At 43.6% G+C, this 20,692-nt stretch overlaps 1 protein-coding gene across 5 annotated transcripts in view; it reads left to right on the top strand.

Annotated features, from left to right (window-relative positions):
* LOC116942314 (SLIT-ROBO Rho GTPase-activating protein 1-like) overlaps positions 1-20,692 on the top strand; it is a 228,866-nt gene that overhangs the window by 128,819 nt on the left and 79,355 nt on the right. For all 5 annotated transcript variants that reach the window (XM_032954047.2, XM_032954044.2, XM_032954045.2 and 2 more), the window contains exons 5-7: positions 307-492; positions 921-1,049; positions 11,873-12,094. In XM_032954047.2, the coding sequence (XP_032809938.2) occupies positions 307-492; positions 921-1,049; positions 11,873-12,094 (537 nt within the window). The remainder of the gene's footprint in view (positions 1-306; positions 493-920; positions 1,050-11,872; positions 12,095-20,692) is intronic.

Below are 20,692 nucleotides of genomic sequence, written 5' to 3'. Positions count from 1 at the left end.
TGTGTGGCCATTAGGGACTAACCCCATGGAAAACTGACCAAAGTGATAATGCAGTCATCCAAAAACTGCATCACAAAAATATGAAAAAAGAAATCAACACCTTTTGTCAATGACACACTGTGACCTTTAAAGGAAAAGTACATAATTGGCAATAAATGGAGGAACGTGTTACTTGTGCTTGTGCACCACTGCCAACTCGGCAACGGTATCATCAAATCGTTTGTTTAATTTGGAGGCGCAAAAAGATAGCGTCCGCCCTTGTTTCGCTTGCGTCGTTTTTGACCGTCATCCTCGGGGTGCCGCTAGGTGATCAAGACGTACCACATGTACCACGCGGAGAGCCTCAGCGCCGAGAGCAAGCTGAAGGATGCCGAGAAGCAGGAGGAGAAGCAGTTCGGCCGCACCAGCGACCCCGTCTCCTACGCCTTCCGCGCCGACGAGCGGCACCAGCGCCGCAGCTCCGTGCGCAAGATGGAGAAGATGAAGGAAAAGGTGAGCGGGGCCCCCCCTGGTTGCTTCTATCTCAAGGTGGTGGCGCCGCGCTGGCGAGATGTTCACTCCCTTGCCTGGCATGCAGGAGGTCGTGGGTGCGATCTCGACCCTGACGCCTCTTCATTATTTGTTGTATTGCGTGTTCTCTCTCCTCGTGGTCGTGTGGATTTTGCTGCGGGTCCTCCGGTTTTTCCCTCCGCATTTAGAATCAGCGTCACGCGTTCAGAGTGTTTGTGGCTGCTATAAATTTCCGCGCTAGAAGCCACTTCGTCGGTGCTATTATAAGTGGAATTTCCAACCACAGGCTCCGCGCCACTGATTTAAGATGAACTCCACCCCACCACTCATTCTTGTTAATGCCAGTGCTCGAATGATGAATGGTAAACAAGAGGACTACTGAGATGTCTGTCGCATCCTACGTGAAACAGCGGCAGGCCAAGTACTCGGAGAACAAGCTCAAGTCGATCAAGGCACGCAACGAGTACCTGCTCACTCTCGAGGCGATCAACTGCTCGGTGCACAAGTACTACATCCACGACATCTCCGACCTTATCGACGTGAGTATTTATTTGTTGTTGTTGTTGTTGTTTTTAAATCACGGTTGCCGGAATCACAGGATCAGAGACCCAAATTGCTGAACAAAATGGCACGATTGAATGTGCAATCGACAACAGTTGATATATTTATTGAATTGCAAGGTTGTAAGAAGCTGGATAAAGAGCCCGCCATGGAATGACTGCACGGTTGATTTTATAGCCCCCATCACGGAAGTGCGGAACTTTCATCTCCGCGCTGTTGGGGATGGCGCATTAGGATCTATGGATGAAATCAGCCTCACAATTCTAAATTATTATCATCGTGCCAATGTGATGCAGTGCAGCAATTCCTCGCTTCACCCGGTTTTCGCTTAACGAGGCACTTTTCAGGAACGCATCTACCGCCGTCAAAGGATGGATTCACTGTAGTCCTCGTCAGGGTTAGGATTAATGCAATAGGAAGACAGCATTGGTCATTGCAAAATCTGGACCAGCCCCCATCATAGGAATGAAGCCCTCCCACCAACTGGCTCTGGGGATGGAACGTACAGTAGACGTTAAGCCGGCCCCCGTGCTCATTTTTTTTTACGGGAAAGACACACTTGGAAGGAGAGGGGTCATCCCATAACGTTTACAAAAGTGCTTCTGTATTATTGTTATCAGATTAGGTATGGTCGTATAGGCACATGCATGGCACGTAAGTGATGGCTGGAGGATCCAGGAATGCTTCTCACCAGGAAGCCCAACGTCTGAATGCCCCCCTCGCCCGCCCCTCTCGCCAAGAAATACGTCTCGGACAGAACATCTCATTTGCACTGCAGCCCTGTTGAGAGTACAAGGTCGTATGCCACTGCAGATAACACGTTACAAAATGTGTATGCTTTTGTCTGCCTGCTGATGTGTTCACATTAATATTTGAAAAGTATGAAGGGTGTTTTTTTTCTTCTCTCCACTGATAATTCTACAATCAGTTCTGTGTCTTCATCCGACGACGAGGCACTGCGGCAGAACGCCCAGCTCACAAGTTGCAGGGTTGCGAGTTCAATTCCCGTTTCGGGGGCAGTTTCGGCCCCGTCGTTTCTCCGGGTATCGATAACGTGAGCACTACTTGAACACTACTTTGACCTACAAAGAAGGGGCATTGCCGGAAACATCGCCTATTGTTTATCTTTTTTGCAGTATTATTAAACATTGTGTAGGCTTTTTGCTTCATACATACGCTCGTGCCCCACTGTCAATGCAGTGAATATATAGCCAATTTGTGGAAAGTCACCCGTGCTTGTTTTATATGTTACCTGGTTCCCACCATGGGAATGTGGAATTTCCACAAACGCAGATGAGAAAGACCCCTTTTCCTCCCCCGCCTGCCCCCACCCACTCGCGACAGCAGAGAAACACTTTGGCTTGCCTTTGTGGTTTTCGGCGGCGATGCGATGCGTGGCGTGTGCGGCCGTCTCTGGTGGCCGGTGATAGCCTGCCGGCCTCGCTTGATGCAGCTGCGCTCGACGCAGGCATTAATTACAAACGCGTGCTGCCACGAGAGAGCTGCTGCGGCTCTCGGTTCGATGATTGCTTGTGTCTGCCGTGCATCCCCCTCCCCCCGCCCGCCCCCACCACCCATCACACTTTGCCTTTGTCATCTCTCTGCCTGTCAATCCTCCCATCCTGCCTTCGTTTCTTTTGTCGTGTTTCTTCTCATTGTTGGCGTGAGTGTCTCTCCCACTCTCTCGCTTTCTCTGCGCGTGTGTCTGTTTCTCCGCCTGTTTCGGTTTGCCTCCGTCTCCTTCTGTCTCTGTGCTACCTTCTGTATGTACAGAATGTGCATGAAGAGGCAGTGTTGTAGTGATCAGCACTGCCACGATCCCCGTAACTCAGGTTCCAAATCCTCGCTACGCTTAACACCGCACGTAATGACGGTGATCTGAATGGGAGCTGTGCTTTCTGTAGGTTGACTCGGTCCAAAATGTGTGCCGAGTGTGGTGTGGAACAAGCTTCAGCACTGGGGATACGAACGGGGACGAGCGAAGGTTCCAGCCACACGACCCCTTCATGTGCCATGCGTGGCTTTATTAAGAGTACATACTTAACATCACCGTCCATTGAGCCGAATGAAAAAGATATCAGTATATACATCAACAAGGGCACTTTTCATGTTACATTCTATTGCAAAATCCTGCTTTTGAAGCATGAATGTGTAAGACTTGCACAGCCATGTGTTAAAGCCCCTATAGGAATGGAGCTCTTGATTCGGTAAGCTTGGAGAGCTGTAACAGCTACAGAAACGTTTCTCTTTAATTGCTCGAGTCTCCCGCAGAGTGGATCAGTCGACCTTGTCTGGCACTGAAAGTAAGCGTGTTTTATGATCGGGGAGCATCGCATACTTTTCAAAAAACTCAAAATTGGAAAATGTTGTTACATTATTCTTTCACTCGCCACCCTTTGCCCTCGTTCTTTCCTCCCTCAGGCCCTCCCGCAAACCCTGACCTCTCCTTACCCTGCTGTCTCTTGTCTCTTCGGCCAGGGATATGGAAATGTGGTATTCCCGAATCTCTTGGGCATCCTTTGGTCACTCTGTCCCAGAGGGAGACAAATAATTAATTGATGTGCACATCTGACTTGAATTCGAGAGGCGTTTTGCAGTTTCACTGGCACTTTCTTCTTTCCAATTGACCCGTGGCATTAGAAATGAGAGTCATTCGGAGGGGATGTTCATTTAATGTTTTTTTTAACCATCGCACCATGAATGCTGAAACCCTTATTGTATGCAAGTTGAACTTGTTTGCACCGTACGTAGCCAATCGTGCTCATCGGAGGTGTGGGAATGAGTGTCAGTCGAGGCCATTAAATAAAATTAATGCACTTTCCTGCCAGATATTTACATTAAGTAATCTCAAATTATACTGCCATACATTCATCTATCTTCATGAGTGCGTTGATTCTTTTGTTTGGATATTTTGTTGGAATGGGTCTACAACTCATTAATTTTTCTTGCTCGTATTACTTAAAACACATGGACATCATGGAAATTCACTTAAAACATTAACTTTCAGAGTATCTGGCCAGAAGGCCCTCTTGACAGGGCACTCGACTCACACGATTGAAACATTTGAGTTCAAATCCTGGTCATGGATTTAATCGGCCTGTTTTTTTTATGAATCCATGTTGGACCAATTAAAATGAATACTTCATTGTGGGAACTATATATTTGGTCTTCCTTGTGGGGGAACTGTCCCCCCGCCTTTAGAACATGGATCTTCTGTTGCTGGTTCAGAGCCGCCATCATATATAAGCACGATCCCATTTGCTCATTTTATCAGCGGTAGAGTTGGTTAAACACAGAGGCTTTCGCGACCAATATCATCCAGAATATAGGTTTTTTTGGGGGGTTTGATCGCGTTTCTGGGTTTCGCCAGTAATTACAGCTAGCTTCATCAGGCAACAATTCTGGCTGTCTGCCTGATGATGCCCGTTGTAATTACTGGCGAAACGTACTCAGATTGTACATGTTGTGGATTTGCTCTCCTACACACCGGTGTGCTGTACTCGTAACGAATTTGCAAGTTATGTTTACGTGTCAAACCTTACTAATTGGCTGTGTCGGGTGTGGCGGGTTTAACGACACATTTATATTGACGTGATCCAACCCAAAAAACCTAAATTACAGCGGGAGAGTATCGCATTTATTTACAGTTCAGCTATGAACCAAAATGCAACCAATTAGCTAATTGAGGAAAAACATTTAAGGGGTGGGTGTTGGCGCATTGGTTGAAGACAGATCGTGGCCAACTCTTACAGCTCAGTTGGACTTTGCTGACCTTTCTCCTTGCCCTAGTTTGACTTATTTACCCTGACGTTTTTCCACCAAAATTAAAGTTTCGCGACACATCACGTATAATATATGTCTCACGTTGAGATGTATCGCTCTCCGAGCCCCTATACGTAGTGAGACCTCGCAGTCCAAAGAGAGACACGGTGCTTTTATTATGAAAACACTGCTTGCTCGTTTCAATGCTGAATTAAGGGCCTCTAGTAGGCGGTATTTGACCTTTACACGCTGGCCAAGCATCTTGGTAGAGGCGAGAATACCCGTACTTTACCGCGCCACACACGAACCTGCCCGATCAACTAACTCTGGTCGGAATCCTTGTGCACTGCTGAGTCGGCAGCAGTAGGGTGGTTATGAACCTTGCAACATAGTTTCATTGTGTACATGCACATAGCTCATGCACATCTGATTCGCACTTACGGTCTCTTTCGCTTACGCGTGTTGGTGCACGTTGTCATGGTGCGCACATTTCCCGTGACGTCTATGAGCATTTTCACGTTGTCCTTTGTGGAGATTATAACATCTCCATTTCGATGGTTAATGTGCAGACATGAATTACGACTGCACTCTCGTCCCTGATCTTTTCGTTCACAGCTCAGAAATGCTGAGGGATTGCATTTGTAAGATTCTTGAACAGCCGTTTGATGCATGCACTTTGAGCCAATTCTTTTTTTTTGCTGTTACGGCTGCATTACACAGAAATGAGTCTTCCTTCTGTGTCTGTTATGTGTTTTTTTGTTTCGAAGGTCAAAGAGTTTTTTTTAATACATATCTGTCTGTGTAGTAAAAGGCATGTGTGATCTCATATGCGGTCTCTAAACTTGTATCCCATTAATCTCGCTGCTGCTGCTGCCGACATCACGACATCAAACACAGCTTCTCTTCTCAGCCGGTCACCGATCCGCGCGTGGGGAGCGAGTGTCTCTCCTCGTCCTCTGCTCTTTCCTCAGTCCAACACAATCATTCCCATCCTGTCCACACTGCCTACTCAATCATTGTTTGAGTCTTAAAAGCTGGTTTCATCCATATTGCATGTTATCGATTCTCCTGAACAACCCTTTTAGGCTCCCTGCCCAAGTCTCTCACATATGTATTTCATCTTTATTCATTTGTGGATGCATCCGTGTATGCGTTACCTTGGCCTAACTCGGAGTATCTGTCACTGCCTCGGGGCCATCATTGCTCATGTAAGCAGAGAGACACTTTGGCTTGAACTCTTATCCTATATTACTTAAACATACCTTAGTATTTTGACGATAGATGGGGGGGGGGGGGAAACGTCTGGAGCTGCTCCATTGATGGAGGAATTCCTCCATCAATGTAGAGGAATTCCACCACATTAATATACTCAAACATGTATTGAAAAAGCATCTGCAGTGGAATTCAACTGAGTGGAAATTTGACAGTCATCCAACGCCCTGACAAATTAATTCCAAAATAAACATATGTTTAAAAGTCATATTTTTTTACGGAACAGCTACACTGAGATTACATGAAAATATTACCAAAATGCATATTCGAAGGGGATTCAAGCAATGTGACACTGCCTCACTTCAGTTAAAATTAACAAACCCCACTGAGCCGTATAGCTCTTTTTAAGAAGCGATCTGGCCATAAATGAAAGCTCAGCAAAGTGGCTTATCATGCGGACATTTATAGCAGCCAAATAATCTCAACGCGTATTTTTATATGTGGAGGGAAACCCTGGAGGACCTGGATAAAAATCCACATGACCACGAGGAGAACATGCAAACTCCAAATATACAGGGTCAGCATCGAACCCATCCCCTCCTGCGTACTAGGCGAGGTAGTTAACATCTCGCCACCATGCCACCCCAAGTATCAACATGAGAATGTTTTCTGAAAAGTAGATTGGACAAAAGACAAAACTATCGATTAAATCACCTTAACCTTCTCATATTTGCTGACGCCATAGCCATTACCAAAATGTGAACAGTAGTCAAGGCCACTTAACCTTAAATCAGCCAGTCACAACTGACAGACAATCTATACTCTACATGGGCATATAGATTAATGTGTTAATGTGTCCGGACAATGGCAGGCCCGCAAACCAGGTGATTCAGATTCACATAAATGCACTGTGAATTGCCACACAATGGTAATTCGGAATTCTCATGGTGGTGATAAATACGTTATAACGCATTTGGATTTATAGAGCATCTAAATGCAACCGCAGCTCCAGATGCTTCACAAATAAAATATAACGTGCATTACGGAGACCACAGGAGAAGGAGATTCATATGCTTTTGTATCTAAGGTGTGAATGTCGGTGTTTCATAGTCATTGGTAAAAGGACAAGAGGAATTTATTGAGCTTGGATGTGAACAGGGGCAGAGTTGACAGTTCATGTACAAAAAAGCGTTTCAAAGTAGTTATCATTTTATAAATCATGGAAGGATGATTGGTTCAGCCTCCTCCCATAACAAGTAATTGAACTCACGTGCTTACGATTGCGAGTCGGTCTGCCTTGCACAATCCAGGCTTGTGCCGTTCTGTAGGAGGGCACTTCAGATTCCCGTGTGTAAATGATCAACCCGAGGCACTCGCCGCCATGAACATAAATTCAAGCCAGGGCCCTCCATGGGAGAGGTTCCGCTGACGATGAGCAAGTGAAACCGCATGTGCAGATGTGGCAGCAGCAGGAGGCAAACATGGCTAAGCTCACAGCACCCGAGAGTACACGTCAAATAGCACGCACGTGTGTGTGTGTTTGTACACGTGGGGGAGCGACAGCGTAGTGGTTAGCGTATTGTGCTACGAATCTGGGGAGCTGATTTCGGTTCCCGTTTGTTGTCACCATAAGTAGCAAATGTGAAATATCTCAATCAGTCCTGGGCCCTTCCGAAGGTCGACTCAGTCCCAAATGAGTACCTCGTGCGGTGTGTAAACATCAGCAACTGGGAAAACAAAGGCGGTCAAGTGTGGGGGTTTCCACACTACCCCATTCCTGTATTGTGCCGGCATTCATTGGTGCTCACTGATAGCACTTGCCCCAACGGCCTGAAAAGACTATGCAGGGTGTCTTTGTGCGCACATGTACGTGTTACGTGTTAGGTGCGTTCAGCGAGGACTTCCGTTGGAGCAGGAGTTGAAAAGTTAGGAATGGCATCGCGATGCAATTCAGTGAGACATATGTTTGTTTATTTCACCTCTATGAATCTTTATTATCATTATCATGATCGTTATTGTCACTGTCAACGGGGTTACTGGGATGCCATTCGTGACGAGCACCATCATCCACCCTGGTCGCTAAACTTGAGAAACCGCCACTCTGCTATGGGTCTTGGTCACCCGCCCTCCTCCACTCTGCGCACAGCTACAATTGTTTACTTTACAAATTGTGTTCTGAACTTCCAAGTTGCTTGCCCCTATCTCCATGTGTGCACTTACACTAAAGTACCAGAAGCTTATATTGGTGTTATTTCGTAAAAATGTCAACTGTCTGATCATGACAGGAGTATAGACATCATTAAGCACGGAAGGACTGGTATATTTACTACATAAGGCCAGGCCTTCGAGAGGGATTTCCAAATGTATAAAAGTATACGTGACATAAATAAATTTGGAATTGCTACTTGTTGGCCCGTGTAGTTGAATTGAGCATGATTTATATTTTATTCACACAGGGTCCGAGAAACTTTTCTTCCAATACATCTTTAGCATGATAAAATAAGTCCGTAAATTACAATGCAGAACGCTTCAGCCAATGTGCTGCTTCCTGTCCATAGCTGTGACTCTGCGTGCATCACCGTTATTGTAATGCTGCCAGCAAATGGCAGGGTACTGCCCATGCATCTTGATACTGCTTAAAGGCAAATACATCTTAAAAATACTTAAAATGTTCTGTACCACACACAAACAGATTTAAATTTTCCCACCTGAAATACTTGAAATACAAAATGCAATACTCAGAAACTAAAGTTTATATTTAATTTTATCTGGTGTGAAATATGAGCCACATGTTACTTAAAAGGTGCATGTCAATGAAGGTAAATTAGGTGTTTCATTGCATTTGATATGGCATTGTATAAACAATTATTTTAGCCCCACATAGTGCATACTGGTTTTTTGCATTGAACGTCATGATAACGAACTGGCATTATTTATGAAGCTGAACGCTGCTGACGAGACTGAGTGATGTCAAAACCTACTGACAAGTTGCCTTGTTTCTGCAAACGATACCAAGAAACATTAATCTGGGAGGAGGCAAGCCCGGGAACTGATTCATCAAATGTTATTCATCATAAATTATTTTAACAAAATCCATCAATCATGTACACGTTATTATCGTTTATTTAATTTAGTACTCCTAATGAAACATTTTATCTGGCAGATTAAAATGTCCCATACCATTAAATGTATTTATAATTAGCTGAGCCTTTACAAGCCGATGTGTCATTCGTGGGCACAGGGTTTTAGCATGCTTGGAGTTATATCCTGCATTCATGTTGAGCAACGATGTCTCCATCAGTGCGTATATTCTCCCTGCCACTCGCTGCTGCGCTAAAGACAATCCAGTCTTGCTAGCACTTCGTCGCATCTTTAACCCAGTCAGTTATCAAGTGTGATAAGGCCCCAGCGGTAGTGTGTTGTCAACTTGTTGCAGAGGTTCACCGTTAGAATCCAGTGACCAACTTGGTTAATACTGGAGATGTATTTATCATAAAAAATATCTATTCGCCGTCTGCTTCAAGGTTAAATATCCCATGACATAATTCGCAAGTTTAGGCAACTGTGTGCTGGCTTCATTTTCCAAATTTGAATGAATACTTGCAAATTACTGAATTGGAATATAAACTACTTATATTTTACAAGGTAAGGCCCACTGAGATATACAGCTTCCTTTTTAAAAGCAAACTGGCCACAAATGATAGCTCTACAAAGTGGCTTACTATGTGGAAATTTATAGCAGCCAAATACTCTAACTGCATGTTTCTAAATGTGGAGGGACAAACCGGAGGACCCGGAGAAAAATCCACGCGACCACGGGGAGAGAGACACACAAACTCCAAATATACAGGCGAGGTAGTTAACAACTCTCCACTGCGGTACCCATCTCCCCTAACTGCGAAATGTGGCAGGACCCACCTGAAAAAGAGTCTTGAGACTCAGCGAGGCTTTCCTGGGTAAACATGCTTAATGTAAAAAATAATACACTTTATGGTCTTCACCCATTTAGCGATGACCCTACAAGAACATCATCACAAACATTTGGATTTTCATAAAATATATGGCCTAGCCCAGCTCTGAGGGCTGGGATATTGTAAGCATATCAAATAAGTGGCAAACATTCTACCAAACATGGAAGGTGCATCATCAAGTTTTGGATCCGTGACACCTCCATGAGGAGTGAGTTGTGCAAAGTCGTCTTCTGGTGCTGTCCCCTGACATGATGTGATGTCCTGCTAACTGAACACCTCAGAAGGATGTCCTGCTAACTGAAAACCTCAGAAGGATGTCCTGCTAACTGAACACCTCAGAAGGATGTCCTGCTAACTGAACACCTCAGAAGGATGTCCTGCTAACTGAAAACCTCAGAAGGATGTCCTGCTAACTGAACACCTCAGAAGGATGTCCTGCTAACTGAAAACCTCAGAAGGATGTCCTGCTAACTGAACACCTCAGAAGGATGTTCTGCTAACTGAACACCTCAGAAGGATGTCCTGCTAACTGAACACCTCAGAAGGATGTCCTGCTAACTGAAAACCTCAGAAGGATGTCCTGCTAACTGAACACCTCAGAAGGATGTCCTGCTAACTGAAAACCTCAGAAGGATGTCCTGCTAACTGAACACCTCAGAAGGATGTCCTGCTAACTGAAAACCTCTGAAGGATGTCCTGCTAACTGAACACCTCAGAAGGATGTCCTGCTAACTGAACACCTCAGAAGGATGTCCTGCTAACTGAACACCTCAGAAGGATGTCCTGCTAACTGAACACCTCAGAAGGATGTCCTGCTAACTGAAAACCTCAGAAGGATGTCCTGCTAACTGAACACCTCAGAAGGATGTCCTGCTAACTGAAAACCTCAGAAGGATGTTGTTACTCTGATAAGATAATTGGCACATAGCAGGCGATTGTAAGGAATCTAATAACAAATGAAACGTTATTAAAGCATTTCCAACACTTGCTTGCCGGTGTATACATTAGCAAGGCAGCAGACTGGGTTGTAGTAATATCTATAGGAACTTTTTCCCAGTACCAAAATATGAAAAATAATAATAGGTTTTACCCTTTCTGGAAAAAAAATAGGTGTTAAGCTATTATTTTATATTTTTATTATTTTATTGTTTCCCTTCTACGTGACTTTACCGAAATAACCAATAATATAGGTGTTAAGCTGTTCAAACACCAATTAGATACATTTTGCAAAGAATCAAGTGCAGATGTTTACACTCGTCACCAGGTTTAAGGCTGATTTAATGTCGGGATGGCCCTAAGCCCATCAGGTGACATGGTGGCGAGATGTTAAATATCTCGCGTGGTATGCAGGAGGTCAGGGGTTTGATACAGAACCTGATGCCTGTATATTTGGAGTTTTCATGTTCTCCCCGTGGTCGCGTGGATTTTTTTTATCCGGGTCTTTCAAGTTTTTCCCCTCCATATTTAGAATCAACATGTGTTTATTATTTCGATTATTTTGCTGCTATAAATTTCCATCTGATAAGCCACTTGTTGACCAAATCATTTGTGGCCAGGTGGACTCTGAAAAATAAACTAATAGCTCAGTGGGCTTTACCTGGTAAGATAAGAAAAATAGTTTAGTTAATTTGTATATTTTTTTTAATTTGATCTGTTTACCTTTCCTATACTCTGCACTCCTATCGTGCTTTTGTATTGTTTGTTATTTGTAACGGTCTGACCCGCCCCCTACTGGACATCTGTGAAAAAAAAAGAGCTTTACATCTCATCGGATTCGTTCAGTCGAAATAAATATTCTGATTGTGATCGTCACGCCCCTCGTATTCTGCTGTGCTTTGCTGTGCGCCGCCGCGCAGTGCTGCGACTTGGGCTACCACGCGAGCCTGAACCGCGCGCTGCGTACGTACCTCTCCGCTGAGTACAACCTGGAGAGTTCACGCCACGAGGGCCTCGACGTCATTGAGAACGCCGTGGACGGCCTCGACCCGCGCAGCGACAAGCTGCGCTTCCTCGAGACCTACCACACCTTCTTCTGCCCGCCCACTAAGTTCGAGTTTCAGCCACACATGGGGGACGAGGTAATTCATCATCGTGCAGCATCTTCAACCCCAGTATAACCCCCCCCCCCACCGCCTCTCACCGAGTCACAAGACTGTGTTTGTTTTTTTCTCTGTGCAGGAGGTTTTTTGCCAAGTGTATTGCGTTTAGGGGGCAGTGTTACTACGTGCCATCCCGATTTAGCAATCGGTAGGCAATTATTCATGATTGGAATGTTCCGCCAATGCCAGTTACTTTATGTTTTTATTTGTATTAATCTTTCGGAGGAAAGCGGAGCACGTGGAGGAAACCCATGCAGAACAGGGGGAGAAGATACAAAGTCCACACACAAAAACGCCTGAGTCTGGAATCGATCCCAGGCCCTTGGTGTGAGGCACAAATAGCTTGCTGCTGGTGATCTATATATGTAAAAGGGAAATTTGTGAATATGTGTGTCTGTTCGAAATGTTTAGCATACTTCCCAACATGCAACAAACTTGAAATTTGTCATGTGGGTAGCTTCCAGACTATGCACAATTCAAAAAGTAAAAAAATTGACTTTTATATTTTGGCGGGGGGGGGCGCAATAATGGATATATTTTGCACAGCAAGTGAGCGGTGACGTCACATCTGTGATGTCATCCACATGCGGTAGCGTCACGCAATGTGCCTGCTGACGTCACGCATCCCCCCCCCCCACCCTCCGCGTAGGCCCTGTATCCCGCACAAATGCGTGGCACAGCTGTCTCGTCAACGCGACTATCTTCAGCTCGCTCTTAAATATAAAGCAGAAAATCCATCTGTTTGTGTGAAGCAGCAAACAACTCTTGAACGCTGAGCTCTGACGTCATGAAATTTGCACAGCTTTATGCTGTCTGGAATTTCTAAAGGAACGCGACTATTTTCAGCTCGCCACGTCATCCCCTTCCCGAGTTGCCTAAATCGACCTCACGTATAAGTGGGTTAAGGTTGAATTTCCTTCGGTGAAAAACATCCGATTTGGTGAAATTGATTTGTTTCGGCTTTTATTCTTTCATTGCAAGTATACATTTGTTTTCAGGGTTTTTCAGTGAAATATAAGGTAATATGAAATTAATCAAAGACAAGAATCCACGGTCCCGGGCGAAGCCGGGTAGTAAAGCTAGTCTATTAATATATAAAAGCACATCTACGGAAATGTTGTGAAAAATGAGAGAATTTAGAGAAATTTGGCAAAAATTCGTATTTACCGGACCTAGCTCTTGGTGGCTTTCACATGTTTCCACATTTAAACAAAATTACTTGCAGGGAGAGATTTTTCGTAACAGTACGTGATCTGTGCTGTGGCTAAAGTGATTTGCAGAACAATACAAATACTTATTTGGGGCAGGTCTTAAAGCCTTGTTTCATCAAGGTCTCATTATTGCATTGTATGTTAGGACCTGGGTTTTTCGATAGCATAGACAGCTTAAATCCTCAGGTTGTGTGTCAACTCGGATTGCTGCCAACAGAAAAAAACTGAACACATTCTGCCAATCACACCGTCTTCTTCGCTGCAAATAGACAGACCAGAGAGGTAGACTCAACCAAAGTACTGTTTTATTTTTAAGGCAGTGTTCTAAACGAATGTTTTGGTATTCTTTTTATATGTGTTATTTGTGTTTGTACACCACTGCCTACAGGGTTAGTAAAAAGAGTATTTTTCGATTTAAAGCTTCCGTGACTGCAAGGATTCATCTTCTTTGGTTCTTTTGGTAAAGTCACGTAGAATGAGAATAAAATAATAAATTGATAAAATAAAATAACACAATAATATTCTCACGACGTTTCGGCCACAACACAAGCGGCCTTCATCAGGTGAAGGGACGAGACTGTCTGGTAGGACAGCGCTGGAGTGAAAAAAGCCACGTTCAGATCACGACCTTTAAGCTGTGTCAGAAGAAACAAAGCGCCCTCAACTTTGACACAGCTTAAAGGTCGTGATCTGAACTTGGCTTTTTTCACTCCAGCGCTGTCCTACCAGACAGTCTCGTCCCTTCACCTGATGAAGGCCGCTTGTGTTGTGGCCGAAACGTCGTGAGAATATTATTGTGTTATTTTATTTTATCAATTTAGAATTTTATTCTCATTCTACGTGGTGACTTTACCGAAAGAACCAAAGAAGAAAAAGAGTTTCGCTTTGTGGGAGGTGAACAGCTCCTGTCACATTGAAAAACTGACCCTCACCGGATGAAATGGAAAAAAAAGGCAAAAAAAGCTCAAATTTTCAACTTTATTGGAAATGTCATTTGCATCTTAAATAGCAGGATCCACGCAACACCGTGTCATGTTGTAACATAGGAAGCCAGCACATCTGTTGGCACGAATTCAACATCCCGTGCATGCATTCCCTGCAATTAAAACCGCCGTTTGTTTTGCCAAGTGCAATTAGATGATTGTGTTGAGTGTACTGATTGAAACATCTCCACATGGCCACGCTGGGAGAGATCGCTGTAATTAATTCCTCAACAATTGACACAGACCCCCAAGACCCAAAACATAAAAAACACGCGAGAAAATTAAAAAATAATAACGTGTGTTCTGTGCGTTCTCCATTAGCAGAGTATATGTTATCGTTGTAAAATATCTGTTCAGGATGTGGACCTTGTGGTCACGTGTTTCTCGATAGGTTTGCCTCTAGCTGGCATCACATTCAGTCCGAGGGGTGTCTTGCAAAAATTATGGATTTGGCTATTATTTTTTTTTGACCTGTCAGCTTTGCCATATGGTAATTGTTATACTTTTCCTCTTTAGCGATTGACCTTACTGAACGGTATCGTATGCTTGCCTTTCATGGCCTATTGCGATATCCTGTGCATGCGAGAGAGTGTGTGTGTGTGTGGATATACAACCCGAGATCGATTCCCACTCACGGCGAACACCAGTGACGTTTAGCTTCAGGCTATACGGGGGATCTTTGTCTTTGTACGTGTAAAACCACGCACATAGCCTGCCACAAGCGCCATGGTGATGTCACTGCCACTTTATGGCGAATGCCGGTTATTATGTACGGAGCTGTGGTTTAGTGGTTGGGATATTGTGATATTATTCCAAGCGAACCGGACTCAATTCCCAGCCATGAACGTCAATGGTCAGTGTTTACTGAATGTTATTGGCCTCCCATGGATTGGCTCAGCCTTAAATGAGTGCCTGGTGCAGTGTGCCATGCTTATCTCATGTGCTCACAGTCTGAGGATAAACAGGGGCATCTCTACCTCATTAATGCAGTTGTAGGGAGCAGCTCCCTCGGAGTTATTATTTTGGAAATCCAGCTTTGATTACTGGCCATGTATATCACCAGTGGCAACTGGCATGTGCACCTTTCGTGTGCCTCCCCTAAGTAAACTGAATGTGACCCTGAAAACAACGACAGTATGCTCCAACCGTAAAATGTTGACCTGTCATGTACAAAATAATAATAATGATGGTAATATTTAGTTTTATGTAGCATCGTTCATCCAAGTAGCTTTTCACAATCTCTGAGGAGCTGGAGACATGCTGGAAGGCAGCCTGTTGGTGAGGTGGCATCAACAATCATGTGTGGCCAAGGTCGCTTCTGTAAAGGAAACTCGTAGCTCAGTGGGCTTTACCTGGTAAAATATAAATAGGATTTTTTTTGTGATTTTCTTACCATTCCGGTACTTTGCACTCCCGTGTTTTTTTGTAATGACCCGCCCCTTTTGTAATGACCCGCCCCTTTTGTAATGACCCGCCCCTTTTGTAATGACCTGCCCCTTTTGTAATGACCCGCCCCTTTTGTAATGACCCGCCCCTTTTGTAATGACCCGCCCCTTTTGTAATGTCCCGCCCCTACTGGACAACTGTGAAAAAGAGCTCATCGGATTAATAAAGATCCTGACCATGATGTTTTTAGCCACACATACATATATACATACAAGCGAATTCAAAATGTTCAACTTGTTCCACCCTCCATAATGATGAGCACCTTGCTTGTAGTGCTACAAGCTGTGGCTGTTTTCATTGAATTGTTTCAATGGATACAGGCGATTTCCAGGCGTTCGGATATTCATATTCGGATGCACTATCACGTCCTGTAATCGTTGCCACGCGGTTAAGAGAATTCTGGCCTCCAGATGAGTAGTAAAAGTTACCCCTCTTCATATAACAAAAAATAAGCCGCTATACAATGCCACATGTCCATACGTGCCCTTTTTACCAATAGGGTCTTAACTCAAGGTCCATCAAGCACACTAATTCAGGTCATTATGCTTGAGTTCTGACTCTAGGTCTGTCATCACCCACTCAATTCTGGGCCCTGTTGGTCCTTAAGCGCATATGCTTATCATATATCGTGGTGGCAGATGTGGTCCTGACAGGCAGGTTCCGTTTATAAGGGCCTTGGTACAACTTATGGCCTTAATTATGGTTTCGCTATGCTAAATCTTCAAAACTACTGATGTAGGGCTTGAGTCTTTGGTAAGTTTGGTGAGCTGAAGCATGTGATGTGTTAAAGGTCGCTGTGTTTTCCCTGCTCGAACTAGTTCTGCGTACTCCATGAGCAGCCCTAAAGCACTTCCGTGTGGCAAATAGGTGCTTGATAGCTATGATTGTAAGTGATTCTGTGATGCATTTTTTACTGTTAATCCAGCTCATAGGCGCTGTGGTTAGAACACTTGACTCATAATCAGAAGTTTTTGGGTTCAAATACCATTTCGGAGTCGAATCATTCCGTATAATTTGTGCCTTTTGGTTGAGAGTTAAAAGTGGTTGTTCTCATTTCCACCACTGCCTCACTGCAGCCACAGGGAGTGAGTGGTCCCGTATTCAACTTTGGAGGAGGAAGAAGACGCTTGGCCTTGACTTTGATTGCTGCACTGTAATGGTTTACAAGGATGTTTTTGGGTTGATATTCATAGGTCAACCTAGAGAACAATACACAGGTTAAAGACCTGTGTTAATGTTCAAAAACGTATGTATGTTGAACTTCTTTTGCACCGTACGTAGCCAACCCTGCTAATCAGAGGTGCTGGGGGAGGACAACAAACTAAACACAAAAAACAGTTCTAAATAAATGAACTTTCAATCTAGATTTAAAAGTGCATAGCTCCAGTGGCTTCCTAATATCAGAAGGAAGAGCGTTCCACACGGCCGCAGAAGCGCATCTGAAAGTGCGCGATGCGGTGACCAGCGTCTTTGTTCGATGGCCAGCCAAAAGCCGCCGCTGCGAGGATGACCAGAGTTCGCGTGATGATGGTTTATGCTCAGCGGGGTGTTGTGGTTCATTTGTGGCAAGCGCTTTATGGGTAATGAGTGCGACCTTCCAAAATTTTCAGATTAAAGACGTAGTATGCAGATATTCTTGGGTCTTTCGGTAAAGTCGCGTAGATAGGTTCAAAGAAAATAACAAAAAACTACGACGTTTCGATCGCAACACGAGCGGTCGTCTTCAGGAAAAGGGGGATTAGCTTCCAAGGGAAACTGTTTATAAGGGTTTGAAATGGGCGTAGCCCAAATGTCAGCAGCCAATGATAATACAACTGGTGGGCAGCCAACCGGACGATGGTTGGTTTTTCACCAATTAACGGGCTGCCAGGCGAAAATTAGCATGTTAAAGAGAGATTAGTAAGTTAATAGGAGATGAGCATGTTAATGGAAGATGAGCATGTTAATGGAAGATGAGCATGTTAATGGAAGATGAGCATGTTAATGGAAGATGAGCATGTTAATGGAAGATTAGCATGTTAAAGCGAGATTAGCATGTTAATGGGAGATTAGCATGTTAAAGAGAGATTAGCATGTTAAAGCGAGATGAGCATGTTAATGGGAGATTAGCATGTTAATGGAAGATGAGCATGTTAATGGAAGATTAGCATGTTAATGGAAGATTAGCATGTTAATGGAAGATTAGCATGTTAAAGCGAGATTAGCATGTTAATGGGAGATTAGCATGTTAAAGAGAGATTAGCATGTTAAAGCGAGATGAGCATGTTAATGAGAGATTAGCATGTTAAAGAGAGATTTGCATGTTAAAGAGAGATTAGCATGTTAAAGAGAGATTAGCATGTTAATGGGAGATGAGCATGTTAAAGAGAGATTAGCATGTTAATGAGAGATTAGCATGTTAAAGAGAGATTAGCATGTTAATGAGAGATTAGCATGTTAAAGCGAGATGAGCATGATAATGAGAGATTAGCATGTTAAAGAGAGATTAGCATGTTAAAGCGAGATTAGCATGTTAAAGAGAGATTAGCATGTTAATGGGAGATTAGCATGTTAAAGAGAGATTAGCATGTTAAAGAGAGATGAGCATGTTAAAGAGAGATTAGCATGTTCAAGAGAGATTAGCATGTTAAAGAGAGATTAGCATGTTAATGAGAGATTAGCATGTTAATGGGAGATTAGCATGTTAAAGAGAGATTAGCATGTTAAAGAGAGATTAGCATGTTAAAGCGAGATGAGCATGTTAAAGAGAGATTAGCATGTTAATGGGAGATGAGCATGTTAATGGGAGATTAGCATGTTAATGGAAGATGAGCATGTTAAAGAGAGATTATCATGTCAAAGAGAAATTAGCATGTTAAAGAGAGATTAGCATGTTAATGAGAGATTAGCATGTTAATGGAAGATGAGCATGTTAAAGAGAGATTAGCATGTTAATGGAAGATTAGCATGTTAAAGCGAGATGAGCATGTTAAAGAGAGATTATCATGTTAAAGCGAGATGAGCATGTTAATGGGAGATTATCATGTTAAAGAGAGAGTAGCATGTTAATGGGAGATGAGCATGTTAATGGGAGATTAGCATGTTAATGGAAGATGAGCATGTTAAAGAGAGATTAGCATGTTAAAGAGAGATTAGCATGTTAAAGAGAGATTAGCATGTTAATGGGAGATGAGCATGTTAAAGAGAGATTAGCATGTTAATGAGAGATTAGCATGTTAAAGAGAGATTAGCATGTTAAAGCGAGATTAGCATGTTAATGGGAGATTAGCATGTTAAAGAGAGATTATCATGTCAAAGAGAAATTAGCATGTTAAAGAGAGATTAGCATGTTAAAGAGAGATTAGCATGTTAAAGAGAGATTAGCATGTTAAAGCGAGATGAGCATGTTAAAGCGAGATGAGCATGTTAAAGAGAGATTAAGCATGTTAAAGAGAGATTAGCATGTTAAAGAGAGATTATCATGTTAATGGGAGATCGCAGAGTCGCAACCAAGGGGTCGGCGCGTGAAGTGACTGTGAAAGCGCAAGTTTGAAATGGCCGTAAAGCACAACTAACATCAGAAAGTGGTAGGATGGGAACATTATAGCCAATTATGACTTAAACTGGTTGATAACCTCCTTCCAATGATTGCTCAGTTTGTACCCATCTTCTCAGTTTATATTGTGTCTGTGTCCATATATATGGATGGCTTCATGAACGAATCTTTGTTGATAGCCAGTGGGCTTGCAAAGTACCGTCATCTTGGAGAAATCAATTTCGTGTGAGCCCACCGCATTAAAAAAATGATCAGCCACGACCGAGGTATTGGTCCTACCGTGTTTCAGATCTGCCTTATGTTCATGAACACGGTCCGAGACATGTCGCTTAGTTTCCCCAATGTAACTACTGCTGGAGACACAGCTTAGTTTATAGACGCCAGGGTATTGCATGTCAGGGATCACATTCTTCACAGATGGGATCAGATCAAGAATTTTATGTACTGTATTCAATCGAACCTGGATCTTGTGTTTGCTCATGATTTTGGAAATCTTTTTTGTGACGCCTGCTATGAATGACAAGGTGATGGTTTTGATTGGGTCCTCAGATGGTTCTTTCCCAACGATTGGGGTGATAGCTTTACGGATTGTGTAGTATGAATATCCATTCGTCTTGAGAGCTTGGTGTACGTGCTCCAGTTCACTGGCTAAGTGGTGAAGGTCCGAAATACATCGAGCTCTATGGTGTAGAGTTTCGATGAGTGAATTCTTCTGGTATGGATGGTGGTGGGAGTCAGGTTTTAGGTAGGCATCCGTATGGGTGGCTTTCCTGTATACAGAGTGTCCCATTGAGCCATCAGGTCTCTTTTCGATTAAAACATCCAAGAATGGTAACTTGCCATCCGTTTCCACCTCCATGGTGAATTTGATGGCTGGGTGTATGGAATTAATGTGGTTGAGCAATTGGTTCAGAGCTGGTAGGCCATGTGGCCAGATGACGAACGTGTCATCTATGTACCTCTTCCACAAGGACGGACGTAGAGTTGATGCCTGGATGGCATTTGTCTCAAATTTTTCCATGAAAACATTGGCTAAAACTGGAGATAAGGGTGAACCCATCGGGGTACCTTAATTGTTTGTAGAATGTTCCATTCCAGGTGAAGTAAGTGTTGGTGAGGCAGTGTCTCACCAGGGCCGGTACATCAGCATTCAGTCTTTGTTGGACCAAATCTTCAATGATTGCAATGGTGTCAAGCACAGGAACTTTGGTAAACAAAGAGACCACATCGAAACTAACGAGCAAATCACCTGGAGCTAGTGAGATGTCCTTAATTAACGATACCAAGTGAGCTGAGTTGAGTACAGCTGAGGTGGTCTTACCAGTGAATGGTTGTAAGGTCTCAGACATAAATCGGGCCAGTTTGTAGGTGGGTGAGTCAATGGTGGAGACAATAGGACGAA

Source organism: Petromyzon marinus, chromosome 14 (genome assembly GCF_048934315.1).
Source record: "Petromyzon marinus isolate PM22_M1 ecotype Great Lakes invasive population chromosome 14, UKy_Petmar_22M1.pri1.0, whole genome shotgun sequence".
Classification (NCBI taxonomy): domain Eukaryota; kingdom Metazoa; phylum Chordata; class Hyperoartia; order Petromyzontiformes; family Petromyzontidae; genus Petromyzon; species Petromyzon marinus.
The sequence above is the reverse complement of the archived record's forward strand: the minus strand, read 5'-3'. Positions and strand labels throughout refer to the sequence as shown.